This window comes from Platalea leucorodia (genome assembly GCF_965183815.1).
Source record: "Platalea leucorodia genome assembly, chromosome: 5".
NCBI lineage: Eukaryota > Metazoa > Chordata > Aves > Pelecaniformes > Threskiornithidae > Platalea > Platalea leucorodia.
The window spans coordinates 32,384,578-32,403,014 of NC_138827.1; the positions used below are offsets into that span (position 1 = coordinate 32,384,578).

Sequence of the window (18,437 nt, forward strand, 5' to 3'; positions counted from 1 at the left end):
CGATGAGACCCACGCCCGCGGGCAGCGCCGCCCCGGCACGGGGGACGCGGTCTCTCTCCGCTGCAGCCAACGTGAACTCGACGCACGTGTGATACTACATTTACAGCTGACGCTGGGTTTGCTGAAGGCCGGAGCTGCTGGGGCCCGGGCTGAGCACAGAGAGGGGAGGCCTCAGGGGACGGGGGGAGGCGGCACTGGGGGACACGACAGGATGGCCCCTGGGGACACACCACAGGGTAAGGGGTGGCGCCGGGGGACGCGAGGCAGTGAGCCGGCGGGGAGGGGAAGGGGTGGCCGAGGGGCAGGCAGGGGGGCGGCCACCGTGGGCCGGCGACCCGGGGACCCGGCGGGGCCGGCGCGGCGGTGGCGTCGAGGCGCGGCCACGCGGCGGGGCAGGGCGAGGGGGCGGCGCGGCGGCTCCGAACTACAAGCCCCAGCGTGCCCCGCGCCCCGGCGGGCGGTCTGCGCCTGCGCCAGGGGGCGCGGCGGGGAGGAAGCCCCGCCCCCGGCGGCGGCAGGCGGCGCTGCGGTTGGCCGGCGGCGCTGCCGCTCAGAGCGAGGTCGGGGGTCAGAGTGCGCGGAGGTGAGTGGCGGTGTTGGGGACTCGTGGTGCGGAGTGTGTGCGGGGCGGGGGGGGAGGGCCGGGCCGGGGCGGCCCCCGCCGCGGGGGGGGGGCACGGCACCGCCGGGCAGCGGGCGGCGGCACGGCCGCGGCGGGGCCCGGCCGGCGCGGGGGCCCGACAGGCCTGGCGGAGGCGTGGGGCCGCCGTGGCCCGGGGCGGGGGGTGGAGGCCTGGCCCGGAGCGGGGGGGGGGGGCGCGGCCTGGCCCACCCACCCCCCTCCCCGCGGTGGCGGGGCCTGCGCCGGGGCGGCGGCCGGCGGCCGGGGGTGTGGAGCGGCGAGCCGGGCTGCGGGCCGGGGCGGGGCGGCGGCGGGGGTGTGGGGAGGCCGCTGGGGACGCGGGGGGCGGCCCCGGCCCGAGGGGAGGGCGCGGGGCGGCGGCGGGCAGGCGTGGCGGCGCCTCGGCCGCTCGACGCCGAGCCCCGGCTCTTCTCTGCTGGAGCGCGGGGCTGGCGGGCCCTCCGCTCCCGGGGCTCTGCCTCGGGTGGGCGTCTCGAGGGTGGCGGCGGCAGCGGCCCCCCGGGTCCCAGCCGGAGCGGGGTCCGTTGCTGCTAGGGCTGGGGAAGGGAAAAAACCCAGGGAGTGGAGGGCGTGCGCGGGGTGAGCGAGAGGCAGCAGCAACGAGGGTTTTTCATGCTCCTTTTGGGATGTGGAGGTTTGTAGGCAGAGGTGATGGGGGAGTAGGAGGTTTGAGGGTTTTTTTCCTATTTTTTTTTTTTTTTTTATCCGGTGAGATTGAACTGGTCACCTGTCTCAGATCTTGAGACTGAAGTAAACTTGAGAAGGCTTAGAAGTGCAGGATGTTTACTTGTTTCCTGACTGGCAGTAGGAATTTCTTCCCCTGTTCTTTTCTTGCTGCTGTACTGTTACAGGTGTTTCTTCTAAACTGAGATGTATGAAAAGGTGTTGTCATTTACTCCTTATGTTTTGTCTTTTACAAGTCCTGTGTCTGGTGGATTTATGTGGTCGTTGGTGGCCTGTTTGCTAATAAGTCTGACATTTGTTTTACTACTTCTTTACTTATCTCTTTTCCTTATTGAGCTTTTGGTTTCAGAAATGGGTGGATTGACAGCTGCTGCTTAGTCTAAACTCTTAATATTCTTTCAGCTGCGATGCAAGGGACCAGCAAGTTTTCTAATAGGTTAATGCTTGCACTGTGCCTTGGGAAGGATGAGGTACACAAGGCTCTGGGCAGGTGCATCTTGAAGGCACTTGTCCCATCAGATGCTGTTAGACAGTTGTTTGAGGACTTTTTTTTTTTTTTTAATGGTAACTTGAGTTTATTTTATCCTTTAGTTACTCTTTGCAACATTGTAGCATCTCATATCACTTCATGTCAAAGTTGGCATCTGAACTTTTGTTTCGATGAATGAATTATTCTTAAACTAAGTAATGTGTTAGAAGTCCGGTTGGTTACTCTTCATTTTGTGGGCTTGGGAAATTTGATTTCAGATATTTCTGTTTCTCTTTTCAAGTACTGAATTCTGGCCTTTGCAACTGAATTTTCATGTTAATTTATAGCGTGGACTAAAATGCTTGTCTTGTTTCAAAGAGTGGCCCTTTTATGGTTCTTTTCCCTCTCAAACTTTGGGTTGCTCTACATGAATGGCGTGTTGTTTGGTTTTTTTTTTGGTTTTTTTTGTTTTTTTAAAAAGTTTGTGTACAGCCAGATTGTTACCAAAATCCAAAAGAAGAAACCCATTAAAGCATTAAAAAGAAAATGCTTATGTACTTGATGCTAAATAAACAAGTCCTTGCATGGAGTATACACTGATATGACCTAAAGTTTCTGCTCTGCGGTTGAGAAGTACTTGACTTCAGTCTGATTCCTTTAGGAGGCTCAATTACAGCTGTTTCGGTGCTTATCTTGGTTTAGCTCTGTTAAATTTGGTAGGTCTTGATTTTTATTTTTTTTTTTAATATTATTTTTTCCCCACTTAAATTTTGGAAATGGAGTTCTGGAAGAGACTTAAATGTGTGAAGTTTTTGCACTTGGTTCTGCCTCTGTACTGATCCAGTAGCCACCTCCAGTAAAGGGCAACGAGACTGTAGAGTGCAGGTCTGGTGACTTTCAGGTAAACAGCGTAGGACTGGTCACTGTGGCTGTACTTACAGGAGAACACTGAAGGCTATTAAGCAGCTATGCATTTGTCACAAGTCTGTCCTTGGATCTGAAGCACGTGTTACTGCTGGAAGTGGTCGTCCTGAGACTCCTGGTGTTTTACTTTAGTAGTGCTGAGCTAACATACCAGCATGGTGCGATGGCAAGCAGGGGAATGAGGGGAGAAGAGGACAAGTTGTGGCTCTCGAAGCATAACCTAGAGCAGAGATGCTGGCTGTTGCTGCTAGATACCATTTGGCAACTTTTCTCTCCCAAAGTGAAGTTACCTGTGCTGGCCAAATGCCAGCTGAGAAGTTGTATTCTCTCCAGGTATGTTGTGCAGGTGAAGATACTTCATTCCCAACCAAAAAAAAAAAAAATTTATTTTTTTTTTAATTTCAGCTGTGTTTGTTACAGTTGTTGTTTTTTCTGTGGTTGAATATTAGGGTCAACATCTTCCCTGGCTGGTTTTCTAGGCTCACTGAGAGTGGGTTGTGTGGAAACCATGCCCCATTGTAGTTGCTACCCTGCTTGGAGCCTTCGCCTGTCTACCAGGACAGAGCTTTGGCAGACTATAGACTTTCTTTTAACGCTTCTGGAGTTCATTTGTGAAGACCAAAAGTGAACAGTGTATCGAGCAATGCAAGTGTTGTCTCCCTGAATCCAGTCTGAGATTCATTTGGAACTCTCCAGTGTTAACCTTCAAGTTCATTTTTCAGATAACGAAGGTGTGTGGCTGTATAAGTCGTTTGAACAACTGTGGCATTCATGTGTATGAAAATGAAGTAATTATGCATGCTAGATTCCATTACACAAAGGGTGGCCTGCTATGTCTCCTTTCCACTAAATTAGGTCAATATACGATAGTAGCTTTTACTGACTATAAGTGTAGTAACTACAAATCTCTTACTCCTGGCTCTGGGAGCTCTGCTCTGGATTGAGGGCGCTGAAATGCCATAAATTTCAGAACTCGCTCCAAAGACCAGGGCTGGGAAAATTTTAATGAAAACTAAGATGTGTTATTTTTTGACAGCAAATGGATTGACCATTGGAGCGAACTGTCTGAAGGTAGTGGGGAGCCTCCATACTGATGCTGCAATTCAAGGCCAGAAACTTTTTCTGAAAGATGTTCAAGCCTTTGGGCTCAATTCAGGAGTAATGAAGTGGAAACTTTATGGCCAGCATTACGTGAGGTTCAGACAGGATGGTCCGATGGGCTTTCCGACTTCAAGTTTTATGTGTTTATGCTGCTAGAGCCAAGATACCTTCTCCGTTTCCTGCAAAGTGCCACACCATCCCAGGTGTACGTATCCTGGTCCAGACCAGGTTTGGTACGTGGTTTGGTGAGTGGCTGAGCTGACCAACAGCTCCCAATGGCTCATCTCCCTCCTGCTGCTGCCGGTGTGGGCCCATCCCCTCCTTTGAGCTTTGGCACTCATCCAGCCTGGCCCCAAGCTGATTTGTCTCACTAAACCAGCAGGAAACTATCTTGTTTTAATTGGGTTTTATTCTGGCTGCATTAGCACTTTTATAGGTTCCTGTGGTTGAATCAGCTCACAGAGGGGCCAGAGAAGCTCAGGAAGTGGTGTAAGGTAATCAGCAGGAGAGTAAGACCGAGAAGGAAGGTCAGGCCTGCCTCCTTTTGGCCTCCCAGGACTATTGGCTTGCTTAACCCCACTTTGTGTAGCTTCACCCTGGTGCACTTTCTTATGGCTCCCACGCGGAGGCAGGAGACTGGACTAGAGGGTTCTTGGTCTGATCCTCTGCAACTGTTCTCTTCCTTAATACCAAACCCACTCTTCCACTGCGGCTTTCCAGTCTTTTGCTGTATGCACCTCTGTTGTTGCTTCTTTTAATTTTTGTTGTTTCCTTCCTCTACATTTCCTCTAAGTGACCAGTCCTTTACTGTGTGGAACTTCTTCAGACTTCAGCTTAGACCTGTTTGCCTATCCGCAGTTACTCTTGGAGAAGGTTTAAAAATACACAGCAAAGCTTTTCTTAGGAGACCAGTCAAGGAGCGGATGAAAGTGTGTTGCCTAGCGAAGGTGGCCTAATAAAATTGGAGTGGAATTGTACGTGCATCTTTGGGATGGCTTCTGGGTGGTCTGTTCGGATGAGTTCCTACTGGTGTGGAGTCTCGTACGGGTTTCACTGCGTTGTCAAGTGAACTGAGATGTGTTTGTTTCCCAGCCTCGTAGGGTGCAATAGCCCCAGCAAGTGCTTCCCTAAGTAATCAGCACCTTCGGCCTTGCTCATTGTGATCTCACAAGCCATCGCGTCTGTGATGTCACAATGGAAGAGATTCTGGTGTGCTGACATATCTGGTGGTGCCTCTGACATATCGGCCAAGGAACGCAGCGGGAAGAATGAGCTCAAGGAACGGGAGAGATCTTCCTTACCCCGAGAGTGCCCTCCATCCTTTAGTCAACCCTTTCTGTGTTCACTTATCTCTTCCATAATGCCCATATGGAGGGAAGCTGGTGCCTACATAGAGTGAATTATTTTTTTTAATTGAACTACCGAGATGCGCGTGTCTCCTGGATGAGCAGTTGCCTGACTTTGCTCCTGTAACCCTCATTCTTCTCTGCTGTTACCCTCACTTGTTGTATTGCATCTAATTTTAGACTGTAAGTTCTTGAGAACAGGGACCTCTTCATCTGTAGTGGGAAGAGACCGGGTGCAATTATGGAGTGCTGTAAAAAAAAAAAAAAAAAAAAAAAATTGATGCCAAGTTGTATCTGAGCTGAGTAATGACGGGACAGCGTATAGGCATCCCATGGCAATGCTTTGGGAAAGTTAAGTTATGAATTTTCCAAAACATGGGCTTGGCTGTCTAGCAGTGCCGGAAACAAACCCAGCCAAAAGCAAAGGGAGTGCAACCATGGAAGTCTACTGGATTCATGTTCAAGGGATAATACTGTGAGGTTAACAAATTAAAGAAGCAAATTTGCCTGTCTAAAATGATGTTACATTATTAAAACGGTTCTAAAATCTTTGTGTTTTGTTGTTTGTTTTACTTTATGTATTTTTTTTTTTCCAAATTTGGATGGTGACAGTGGATAAGCTGATTTTGTTCATAGTCTCTCGTTTCCTGCCTCGCAGGCTAGCCAGGTGCTGTCATTTTTGGACTGTAGTTCTTCTAATGAAATATTTGGTTTTAGGTTAAGGTTGATTTAAAAAAAAAAAAAAAGGGAGTTATCTCTATTGTTCTTCAGTTATATCTTCACACAACTGAAATATGGGCTCACATTTGACCTCTGAGTATGCATTTGAACAGCTACCAAAATGAAGTCCTGCATTTTTTGTCATACTCTGTTCCAGGTGTTGCTAAATGTATGCAATTTTGTTCTACAAAAAGCATCTTTATTACCTTATCTTTTTACTCTTTATATTTATAATTGAATAAAATAAGACACTATAATAAAATAAGACAAACCTGACTTACATTTCGGATTGGTTTTGGTTGCTCTAGCCTTGAGTTCAGTTGTCTGTTGGAGGCCAGGAGTCACAGCTGCCCCTGCCCAGGCTTTGCACAGGGAATAAACTGAAGCATATGACTCCCAAAGCTAGCTTGCTTTTATTTGTTAATTTTAGTTTGTCTTGTCCTTTAGATTAGTGTTGGGGGTTTTTTTTTGTTTGTTTATTTTTAATATGGTGGATGGCCATATTGCCATAACAAAGTAATTTAACATGTAGTTGGAGGCTCTCATAAAACATCATTTCTTGTGTCGCCCCTCCAACCTGAACTTAGATGTTTGTCTTCTTGCCCCCCTCCTTGCATCAGCTTGTGAAACTGGACAGTGAAGGGGAATGTTTTTGGGTTAAAGGCAAGCTGTTAAAGTTATGCCTGCTCTTGCTGCCAGATGATTTTAATTAGATATGGTTGTAAAAAGTAAATATTAATGTTACGTGCAAAGAACCCATTAAGCTCAAGTTCATAGGCTAATTTGTCTCGCCATTGATGAATGCAGCTTGGTGTGGTGCACATCTCTGTATGTGGCTTTGGGGCTGTCCCGCAGGTGGTGGAGAGTGCTTGCAATGCCCTGCTGGCTTTTGTCACCAGTGTCCTTCACTTGGCAGAAGTTCCCCATCCTGTTCCTTGCTGCTTGCAGTTGCCACTAAGTGGCTTCCCTGGTGGGAAGCCTGGAGCGCGGCAGCCGCTGGTGCAGGTTCTCCGCTTCTCGCTTGGTGGGGCCCCTGGCAAGCCGGCAGCTACAGCTGGCACTTGCCTTTCTCCCGGCTTTCCTTGCTTGCTGCTGATCAAACTGTTGTGCTTTAGCATCGTGTGCTTGGACCACTAGTGAGCAAGAGCTGTGGTCAGCCTGAGCTTGTGCTGTTACCTGTGGCTGATGTCCAGAGATTAAATTTTTTCAAATCATTTTTAAAAGACAGTTGCTGATTATAGACAGTGATGTCACGCGTGGCACATGCTGTTATACAGCATGTAACGCGAGCTTTATCTTCCAGCTGAAACCCACCACACGTGGCCATTTCCCATGTTATTGGGTGTTGCAAATGGAGAGCGCTGTCACGTTTTCCTAGGTCTGTGTACAACCTGTCAAAATAATTCCTGAAGTCCAGCCTCAGTTCATGGTCCCATTATGTTTCATATGTATCTGTGTAAGGAATTGGAGCTGTGTGATATGAAATATTAACCTAGTAGGGTTGAATGCCAGATGTGACAGCTTGCACTGTCTGAGATTATAATCTGACCCTATGTGCATAAGAAATATATATGTGGTGTTTTACGTAGGTTTGGAAATGGAATCATTGAACATGTGGATTTATATGGATAGAGCCAGGTTTCCAATTTTTGAAGCTGCGTTGCTTGCATTGTTGTCTGTTGGAAAAAAATATGGGATAATTACTGGTGCTTTGCATTGTCATAGCCGTTATAAATGCTTTACATGACTTCTAATAAAGTGTGTTTGCTCACCAGCTATCTTGTGCTCTGAGGCACTCTGACCTTGCCAAAGAAGATGATGTGGGGTCTTCCCAGGGCACCTAGAGCAGTGGCTGGGTAAACATGCAGTTAAAACTTCATTTGGCTGGAAGTGCAGAGTTTGCAGTGGGGTTGCTCTTATTTGTAAGCTGTCTGCGTAGGGGAATCAGCGTGCAATACCCCACTCACGCACCTTTGTTCAGAGCATTGCTCCCTCTTCCCGTGGAAGGCTGGGAGGGAGGCTGCTTTTGGGATGGGGAGCCTGATCCTGTTGTTAGAAATGGACCACCTGCAGAAGTTGTTGGTGTCAGCAGGCACTGGATGTTAGCTGTGATTTCTCCCTGCTGATGTCCCACGGTAGCTGTGTGACACAGACCGGCCGGGGTCTGGAGCGGTGCTGCCGTGCCTGACTCCTGCCGAGACGGCCCGTTTATCTTTGCCGTGTGGACTCAGTGGCTCGGGAACCTCTGTGCCGCTGTGCATGGTGCAGGCCAGACTGAAGATTCGTGGGGTTCATGTCTGGTGCCCTAGTCTTGCCGGTTAGGATGCATTAGAGAAGTACTAATCTTGCTGTGTGTGGGTGGATAATGTATGTTTTATTGCCAGTGTTTGATATAGGGGTTGGAGCCTGCCTGCCTCCCCCACTCCAACTGTATATTTTACTTTATGCAGTAGGCTAAAGACCAGGTTTTACTGCAACTACCTTACAAGCTGCTTTATTCTGAGATATTATATTTGCTGTGATGGGCCTTTAGATTCATAGTTACTACCTTGAAGATTTAAAGCACGTATACCTTAAATATCTCTTATCTGGGGCAGGTTAGAAGTGAATATAACTAACCTCTGTTTGGCTGTAATGCATTTATTAATGACAGTAAAAGCTGTAGATGGAAAAGCAATGGGTAGAACTGAGCCCCTTTAGGATAAATGCAATGTTGGGCTCTTTGTTATGGTTTTGTAATTTGAGTTTTCATTTTTCCGGGTACCTGCTGCCTGGCAAAGTGCTTTAATAAAGCAAGCAGCCTCCCAAAACGTGAAAGCCACAAAACGGGGATGCATTTACTCCATGGAATCGGCAGTGCGGGCGCTGGCTCCGTCTTAAACATCTCAGCTCCTTTGATTTTTGCCTTTCACTCAAAACCTTGGAAAGGGAAGGTTACCAAATGCATGTTTACTCGAAGCACACAACCTGCTCAGCCGCAATTATCTCCTAATCTGGTCCTTCCGAGTTTCTCTGGTCTCGCAGGTAAATACAGATTTAGCCGTTATTCAAGGCATATTATTTACCTCATTAAGTGTGTGTTTTGGCACGTGCATTATTTACCTGACGGACTAACGGATGGGAGAGAGCAAACGCTGTCTTTTGTGCAAACAGCGACTTTGTTCGCGGGCGGCGAGTCCTCCGTTCCGCCTTGCCCGTTTCAGCTCTGTTTCTCGCGGCGGGCGCTTCCAGCCCTTCATGGCGGAGTGAAAAGCGAGCGCAGGCGCGGGGAGGCTGGGCTCAGAAACCGGGCGGGTGGGTGGCACGTGGTGTGACGGAGCTCTTGCCCAGAGCCGCGAACAGTAGGACCAACCGTGGGGATGGATTTTAAATCTTTATGCAGCGAGGTGTGTGTATATATATGGTTAGAGGGAGTACTCACATCCTTGTTCAAGAGGACTGGGTTGTTGCAATTTGCCTGTTTTGCTATCAGTGACTGTAACCCAGCTATGTAACACCTCCACGAGTTGGGCTTGAACTCTCATCCCAATAAATCTGTTAACAGCCCCAAGACTGGCCTGCCTTGGGCAGTGACAGTCCTGTCAATTTTTTCCTGCAACATTTTAAAAGAAAAAGGGTAGGGGGGATATCAGACAGTCTCACACGGATAATGTAATTTATTAAATAGCCTTTGTTAAATAGAAGCATCAGAAGGTGATGGCTGGGTGACGTATTTCTTTGGGAGGGAGACTGTAACCTACAGAGTCCTGCTTGTGTTTTACAGTTCCTGCAGTCCCTGCAATTCATGTGTGGGTTTGTTGAATCAATATCCTCCTCTGAGAAATACCTGAAGTAAGAAATCAAGTGTAGCACTAGAATCACATCCCTGAGAAAGCTCATACACAGAGCAAATGAGAACTTCCCTGGGGAGGAGGTTTCCCGCCACCAGGCGCGTGGATTTGTAATGGAAGTGGGAGGTTTTGGTGTGACTAACAGGCGTTTCGGGGCCAAGCTGTTTGGATGGGTTGTAGTGTTGATCTGTGTATTGCTGTATTTAATTCCTACCGTGTTTCAGAAGTTGCATTGTATATGAAAAGATGAAAGACCTCCTCAGAAATTTCAGTGGGGTTTAGATCAGATTTTCTATGTTAAGTGGTTTGTGTTGTGTTCTGCTATGTGATAAGGTTCAGCAGGGGGGTGTGGTCTGGTGCCTGGAGCCATGACTGTTATGTGTCTCATAGTTCTTAATTTAGAGTTGTTTGCAGAGGTTAATTTCCAGTTGTCCATGATTCTGGACACCTTGAGCTCAGTCCAAATGTCATCTGTGGTGCTTAGAGCAGGTTACTGTGTTATTTCAGGCTTGCGATGCTGGAACCTCCACTGGGAAGCACAGAGAAAATCCCTGACAGAGGAGGCCAGTGAAGAGATACTAGCAGAGATGAGATGTATGTGTGTATGAGTAACGTGAGTCTGTCTTCAGTTTCAGATGCCTCTGGATGTTCAATGATAGCACTCCTCCATACTGGAGCAGCAAAGTTTCCCCAAAACTTACTTCCAAGGGCAAGACAAGCTGTGTGCTCCCTCCTCCCGGCTGGTGTTCTCAAAGGGTACAGCTCCATCGTAAGCAGGAAACTGGCGTCCCACGGCTTTGGAGCTTCCATGGCAGCAATGTCATCCTTCCCTCCACAGAGATATCACTACTTCTTAGTGCTGGATTTTGAGGCTACATGTGATAAACCACAGATTCATCCTCAGGTAAATAGTCAATCCTGTTAATTATCCCCTTGCAAGTTGCTGCTGCTGCTGCTGTTCTGAGAGGTGGAAGGAAAAAGCACAGTCGTGGCTCACTCGTTTTCTCTGGTTTGTCCCACCTCCTTTCTGTTGCTGGTCCTCCAGGGCTCTTGCCAGTCACCTGCCCTCTCAGGAACAGTGCCAGGACCGTTCGGTGGGAATGAAATGAAGGAGCCTGATTTCCATCAAGGAACTGATAGTTCATTTGTTGTCAAAAACATCTTTAAGTCATGTATGCTTGTCATCTGCCTGAACGGGGGAGGGTCTAAAAATTTTTGGCTGGGACCCTGCATTAGTAGAGTACTTATGGCAGCCTTGTTTGATTCTGCAAGGAAAAAGGCTGTTGGTGATCAACAGCTTTAGGAAAAGAATAGTTTGAATGATATAAATATGTGCAACATAATGGTGTTTCTAAGTAGAGAAGAACAATAGTTTGGAGCTGTCTGATCTTGCTGAAGTTATCCTGCCTGGGTGTTAACTCTGGAGTGTAATGAGACAGGAAGAGTTCAGCTTCAGAGATTTTCCAGTGCCCTGCCACTTGAGACATACAGAGATCCAGATGAAGTACAGAGTTTTTTCTGCAGAGAGTTCTTCCATAGTAGCGTAGAGCATATTAGTAAATACATTTTAAGTTGTCAGCAGGATGGGTCTAGTTTTTCCATTTAAATTAGAAAACCATGCTAAAAAGGAAAAAAACCAACCTAATATTGGGTTGGTAACAAACAAACAGAATTTCTGAGTCTCTAAATTGAACTTGGACTTCTTGCCCTCCTCTGCCAAGCAATTGGCCTCTTATGGGTATTACTGGTAATATATGCATTGGGTCAGAATAACTTCCGTTTGCTTTGTTTCGAATATACTAAAGGCTAAGTGGTTTTCAGTGTGGTGTCTCATTACTGAAGTGGCTCAATACCGTACATTCATTTCCCAGTGCAGCTGTGGTTTCCCTTGAGCTTGTCCTGTCAAAGGGATGCTGCAATTTGGGATCAAACTTGACTCCTCTCTTCCCCAGTAGTGCCTTGGTGAGTGCTGCCTGCCTTTCGTGTTTCTTGAAAGATGGACAGCAAATTCCCTGCTCTTTTGCTGGGTCTTTGTGGGAGGCTGTTGTGGCTCTGCTTCCAGTTCTGATAGCAGGGCCTTAAGCGCTCTCCAAGTGAGATGTCAGGCTATTTCCTGCACGCTCCGCCTCGGGTGCACAGGCCTGTCAAAGCTGTAAATTGGATCTACCTTGTCCCTTTGGATATGGGTTTGGTCTGTGCACATTTTGATGCAAAACCATGATGCATGTGGAGCTAGTTTACAGCTGGCAGTAAAAAGGAGCATGAGTGGAATATGATTACTACTGTTTTAAGGAGCTTTGTCCCCAAGTCCTTGCCAGGGAAAGTAATGGTCTGGGCCAATGCAGATCTGCTATATATTTTGTTGGTGAGATAGTACCTTTAAGGTGGAGATGTTCTTCAGTGTTGTTTTTCCAGTCTGCTGTGTTCAGTGTCTGTCTGCATCATATCGTGTGTGGAAAGGGCTGTCAGTCCCTCACATCCTCACCAACAAATTAATTTGACAAATAGAGAAATGGCTCTTGCTACATGGGAATCATTGTAGCTGGAAAGGGTGAAGGTGCCTGCCAGAATTGGGCAACTTTATAAAATGAGACTTTAGTTGATGCCCCTGCCTACATCTTACCTTTTTGCTGACCAGCATGGCTTTTGTCCTTTTCACTGCTGGGCTGTATGTCATGGTGAGCAAACTGTGCCGCGTATTTCAGCGACGTTTTGTGCAAGGTTTTAGTGGCAGGATCTTTCACTGGAGCAGTGGCAGGCAGGTTTTGGAAGTTTGGTCTGAAGACAGACCTGGGAGCTAGGAGTGGTCAGGTGCTGATCTTCACTGCGATCCTGATCCTTTTTCTGCTTTTGTTTTAATACCTGCAAAATAGAAGTCTAGATACAATGAAATGCAAATGCATTGGGACTTGACGAGGAGGCTGCATACACAGAGCTAAGCTGTGATCCAGGTTAGTTTAAGTGGGTAGGCATAGCTCTAAATTTAGCCAGCTCAGCCTAAAAGTCTTGCAGAGTGCGCTTGCCACTATGCAGCACACTTCACATTTCTCACTATCTGCTCTTCAAAATATTCTGGCTTCTTACCAGAAACTACTGAAAGAGCTATCTTTTTATCGACACTAAGGTGTGTGACTGCCACATCTGCTCCCCCTCCCACTGTATTTACTTGTGCTCTTCTGCAACCGGCAGCCTTGCTGGCTTTATCCCTGGGGAAGTCCTTCATGCTCATTCGGGAGCCCTGAAGATTCCTTCATTTCCATTCCCTTTCATGCTGCCTGATCTCTCTCCAAGGTCTTGTGATATGGCCTCCATAATGGGGATCAAGGAGGGTCAAGGACAGTGGTATTCCCCTGGGAAGCTGTCTGCATCGTGGCTTCAGTGACTGGGACCACTGGCTGAGTGCCTCGTGGCCGCTGCCTTTTGCTTTACCACTTCTGGGTTGGGCCCGGAGGGTCCTTCATGTTCCCTGCCCTACACCCACAGAGGAACGGTAGCGTCCTTGCAGTCCTGACTTCTGATGGCTTTCAACAGATATGCCCCTAAATCAAAGTGCATGTTTATATGCACAAAGAAGCAGGTTAGCTTTGTGGGGTTTTTGGATATATCTATGAATAATGAGACCATCCCAGAGAGAAATGAAGGTGGGGGGGTTTGACTGCATTGCCCCAGATGGATCGGAAAACCTGAAAGAATATAGAGGCACAGTCTGTGTCATGTAGTGTTTTAGCCAGCCAAAGGTCAGTAGGGGTTGGCTGTAAGGGATGTTTATGGCTGGCCTCTCGCATCTCTTTAAAGCTTACCTTGTGCATTTGGAATTTGATCCAAAGCCCAGTGGGGTCAGGTGAGAGCTGTTGTTCTGTGGAGGTCGGTGGACGTTGGATCACGACGGTGGTAGTGTGCTTCATTTTTCACCTCTAACTCTGACTTTCTTTTCCTTTACTGTCTGCTAAGAGTTTTTAAGTACCTGCTGCTTTTATACGCTGTCAGCCTGTAGAGCCAGGTACATATGGTGCTTTAGCTACACAAGAGAAGATGCATTAATAAGTGGGAGTCTCGCTCTTTTGTCCCCTTGTCCTTGTATACACCGGTGTTTATGGTGGTCAGTGCTTTCAGTGACTGTGTTAAGGAGCTCCCCAGGCTCAGATTCGTGGCTGCCTGTAACCTTATTTTATTAATGCAGTGAGTGGGTGTGCCTCTTTCGGTCAGCAAGCCAAGTATCTTGCCTTCAACTTCAGCAGAGTGGAAGAAAAGCAATGATTTTTTTAAAATGTAAAAAGTCTGAAGGTAGAAATCAGATCTGTTCAAAGCTGACTTTAAAATTATGCTTCTACATAGGATGTTAATCTCTACTGTAATCTATTAAAACCACTTAAATGAAAACCAAATAAAATTCAAGCTTTGTATCTCTGCTGCTTGGAAGTGTAAAAGAGTATCAGAACCCTGACCTGGCAGAAGGAACTGGACCTAGGAGTTTCTAAGCTGCTAAATGAGCTTTTGGTAATGATGAAGTTGCTTTTTTTCATGTCAGTTTTTTCAGGTACTTGAGTTCGTTGTCTCAGATTCACTCAAATTTAATAAACAGTTGGGAATTAGGAATTTGCCTCTTCCAAACTCTTTGTAAGAGAAAGGTATGAAATGCTCAGATCTTCTAATTGTTGAAGGATCTTGTGACCACATGCAGAAGAATAAATTGTTTACAGTCAATACTTTCCTTGTTCTCTTAAACAACACATTTTAAATACAAAAACATCTTGGTATTTTTCTTTACTGTATCCTACATATTTCAAATTTGTTTAGCGTGCATTTTGATTGTTATTTTGGGGAAATTTTTAATTATAATTGCTGTGAGATGAAACTGGACATACTAATACAGAACGTCACTCACCATTTCAACATAACATAAACACTGAGACTATGAATGAGCATATGTTCAGTTACTAATTTATTTTTAAGTGTACAAACAAATCTGGGTGGTCATAGTACATTTCCTGATTGGCAAAAGCATATTAATAGATGGGAGCCAGGCTTTCTGTAAGATAATATTAAGTACAAATGCATGACAAGGTTAAATTGGGTTCAGGCTGTGTTCCCTTGAGTGCTGGTGTAAAAGAGCATTAAAGGCGTTTTCCCCTGAACATTCGTCTTGTGGTTCTGGCTGGCAGTCGCGGGCAGGTGCAGCTGGAGTGGCTGCAATGATCGCTGCCTCTCCGCCGCCCGTACCGCTCTACCCGTGGTCGCGTTCCCATGGCAGGGACAACTGAATGATGTGTCTCTGCTCCTGAGCCACTGTGATTTATAGACTGACCTTGTAATGGGAATGGATGTTGATTTCCACCAAATTTAGGCCGTAGCAACAGATGTGCAGTCCCTGCCGAGCTCCCTGCTCAGCGTGAGTAGATAGGGGATAGGCGAGCCGTAGCCTAGGCTCAGAGGACTTTCTAGGAGGAATATGTCCCTGAAATCACAAACCTGCTGTGGGAGGAGGTTATGGAGGGTCCACTGGGAAGCAGGCTGCAAGGTATCTTCTGTGTGCTTTTCAAGCGGTGCTCTGTGGAGCCTGTATCCAGGCGATCCTAGCTGAAGGCCAGGGTGGGAATGCAGAAGGTGGCTCACACAGTCACGGAGATTGTCACAATCCTACCCAGAGGCAGATAATGGAGATGTGCCCATGCCTACCTATTCTATGTAGACACTCCCGCGTAGCAGCTTTCTTCTTGCACGTTTTTTGTGTAGCAGTTAAGCTCAGTGCATTAGAAATCACCTGCCAAAACCTTTATTAAGGATGATTGTGAATTGCTGAAAAGTGAAGAAATTCAGGCTTGTTTCCCATGGCAACTTTAACTCGGCACTCTTGTGCATAAGTATTACAGTGGAATATTAATCTGCAATTACCTGTCTTCATGCAGCTTAGGCTTGGGTGTAGTTTTAAATACCTACTTCTCAATTCAGCTTCTCACAATGTTGTTTCTAGAGGAATGCCGTTAAAAATGCATGTAACACAGTGACTTAGTATTTTCTTTTTTTCTTCCTCTTTACTAAAAGTAATTAAAAATAAATATATATTTATGATCTCTTTGCCAATTATGGCTGTTGTTATGCCATTCTTCTTATGTCAGAATGCTTTAAGTTCCTAGAGTGGCAGGGAATAGTTCATATGAAAGCTGTTTCAGATGGGGTTTTCTGTTCACATAAATTTTTGAACAATCTTTTGAAAAAACTTTTTGAGGCCTTGTAGCTGGTTCCTCTGAACAGTTAAAAATTTTGCAAAGAGTGCATGAATATCCATACCTCAACATCCTACAAGGTGCATCTGAAATTAAAGCGATGCTGTTCTTTTTTAATCATATTTTCTGTATGTTATGTGCTTCATTGCAATTCTGTTGGACTGTTGTGAAATCTTATTTTGACCAATATGGAGAATAATGTCTTTATTTTAAAAAGATGTAGAGAGAAGACCAGTGTTTCAGAGGGGCTTCTGCAGGGTCTGAGACACCAGGTGCGGTGTAACCCTCAAAAGCCGCGTTCTCCGCGGCAGTCATTTTGCCTTGGAGACCTCCCTCATTCTCCCAGTAAGTGGGGACAACCTTGCTGTGACCCATATGAATCTGACAGGGCAGGTTATGGCTTCAGGCAACGGAATTAGCTGTATTTATTTAAAACCCGATGAGCTAGAGAACATGAACAGTTACTGAACCCAGATCTCATGGAGAGCACAACCACGAGACCACCAGGCAAGACATCTGATGTATGAAAAGAAATTCAAAGCAATTTCTTACTTAAAGATATAAACCCAGCATTATTATAGCAACAAGCCTAAAATACCAAGGCGCTCAGGTGGCCAATTGCTGCAGTCCTAACCTGACCCAACCTGCTTAGCTTTCGGCTGGTTATTGACAGGCCGATGAGATGACTACTTTAAAGCAATCAGGCATGTTGCCCTTTCCCTCCCAGCGTGCGGAGACCCCACATCAGTTATGCATCCTGGCGTGCAATTCCCCACCTGTGCTGTTTGAACACTGTATCCTTAGCTGTGCAAACATTACACATCGTTTAGGTGACAAGTTGCAAAGTTAAGTAGACTTGTTGTTACAGCAGAAAGTAGTTGAGCGGCAGTCACCCTGAAAAGAAAAGATCCAGGCTAGCTCAGGAATTTGCAAGTCCGCTGTATTGCGTTTAAAGGTTTCTTCGCCTCTCGGTAAAGCCACTGATGAGGGTAACATGTGCCGCTGGAAATGTTCACACCGCATGCGTTTCTGAAGCGGAGGGAGCAGATGCCACAGGTTGGTACGTTCGCCGTGCTTGTCCTGCCGGGTGCACGGCCCTGTATGGTCGCTGCTGATCGGTGCGTGCCTGCTGCTGTTTCCCAGCCTCTGAGGCACGGTGGAAATTTGGATCCCTCCCAGCACGATGTTTTAAAAACAGGCAGTACTCTTCCGTGGTGTGGCATCTGTCTAGAGTGCTGCACAGGGACGCCGCTTCTCAGGCTGCTGTGGTTCCTGGGGAATGGTCTTTGCTGCACTAAGGTGATCTTCTCTTAGTTTTGAAAAAAACCTTCCTGGGAAAGAGAAACTGCAGCTCAGCAATTTTTGACAAGAAGGGCACAGGACATGCTGAAGTCTCATGTTTTCTTTGCCTTTGTGCCAAGCTGGCTGTGCAACCACCCCTGTGTTCTCTTTGTCGATCTGTGCACTTGTTAGCTGGCAAAATAGCTCTTGGTTGTGTTATTTAGTTCCTCTCTGCCAGGCAGGAATGCGCTGTCACCAGCAGCTAGTTGTGTAAAACCCTGGGTGTTCATTTACATGCACTAGCGTGCCCTTTCTACCCACCCCAGATGTTTTAGCGTTGCTGGGAACATTGATCGTTTATGCTGCTCAATATCAGGTGAAGAGGTTGGGTCTTGAAATGATTTGATAATTCTGCAACGAGGACTGCACAGGCTGGTTGCCTGCGGTAGAAAGGAGCGGATGTGAAAAAGGATATAGTGTAGTTGTCATCTTGCAGCGGAAAGGTAATATTTGGAAATGTGTGTGTGCTGTTTGTAACCCAGTTAAAGTACTGAGCTTCCCCCAGACTGTCAAGTTTAAATTGTTGTTGGCTGTGTCGGTGGAGATTTTCTGGGTGGTTAAATGTATGTCGGTAGTGCTTGGAGAAATAAGTTGAAATGTTGGTGTCTTTGGGACTGTGTTTCTCATCCCAGGTGCGGAAAGAGGAGGGAGGTTCTGCCTTATTCGTGATGTCTGGGTGCTGCTGGAAAGATCAAAATAGCTTTGTGGGTTTTGACAGGTGAGCTGATACTGATGTCGAGAGGCAGCAACCGGCCTGGGAGCAAATGACTACCAAAATTTTTGTTCAGGATGGCAGGACAAGGGTTGTGAGCCAGCTGTTGAGATTTCAGGTACAATGGCAAGTATGAAAGAAGTCCCAAAGACCACAGTGATAAGTTTAGGGGGAAAATGTCATTTGTGAGACAGGTGGATCCTCCTTTTCTTGGCCCTGTAAGAAGAGACCTCAACTGGAGAAGTGTTTCACTTTGGACTCCATACTTCACAAAAAAAAAAAAAAAAAAAAATTGAGACCATTTCAAGAGCGTCCAGAAGAGAAACAGTGAGTGTGACCAGGGGTCTGCGAAACACAACCTGTGAGTGCAGGCTGAATGGCCTTGGGGTTGTGTTTAGTGCAGTGAAGAGAAAGGTATGTATGATGAGGTCTTCTGTTACAGA

General features: G+C 46.8%; 1 protein-coding gene across 1 annotated transcript in view; it reads left to right on the forward strand.

Annotated features, from left to right (window-relative positions):
- Positions 1 to 511: 511 nt before the first annotated feature.
- ERI3 (ERI1 exoribonuclease family member 3) overlaps positions 512 to 18,437 on the forward strand; it is a 137,487-nt gene continuing 119,561 nt past the window's right edge. The window contains exons 1-2 of the mRNA XM_082314058.1: positions 512 to 583; positions 10,347 to 10,621. Coding sequence (XP_082170184.1) covers positions 10,370 to 10,621 — 252 coding nt within the window. The 5' untranslated portion in view covers positions 512 to 583; positions 10,347 to 10,369. The remainder of the gene's footprint in view (positions 584 to 10,346; positions 10,622 to 18,437) is intronic.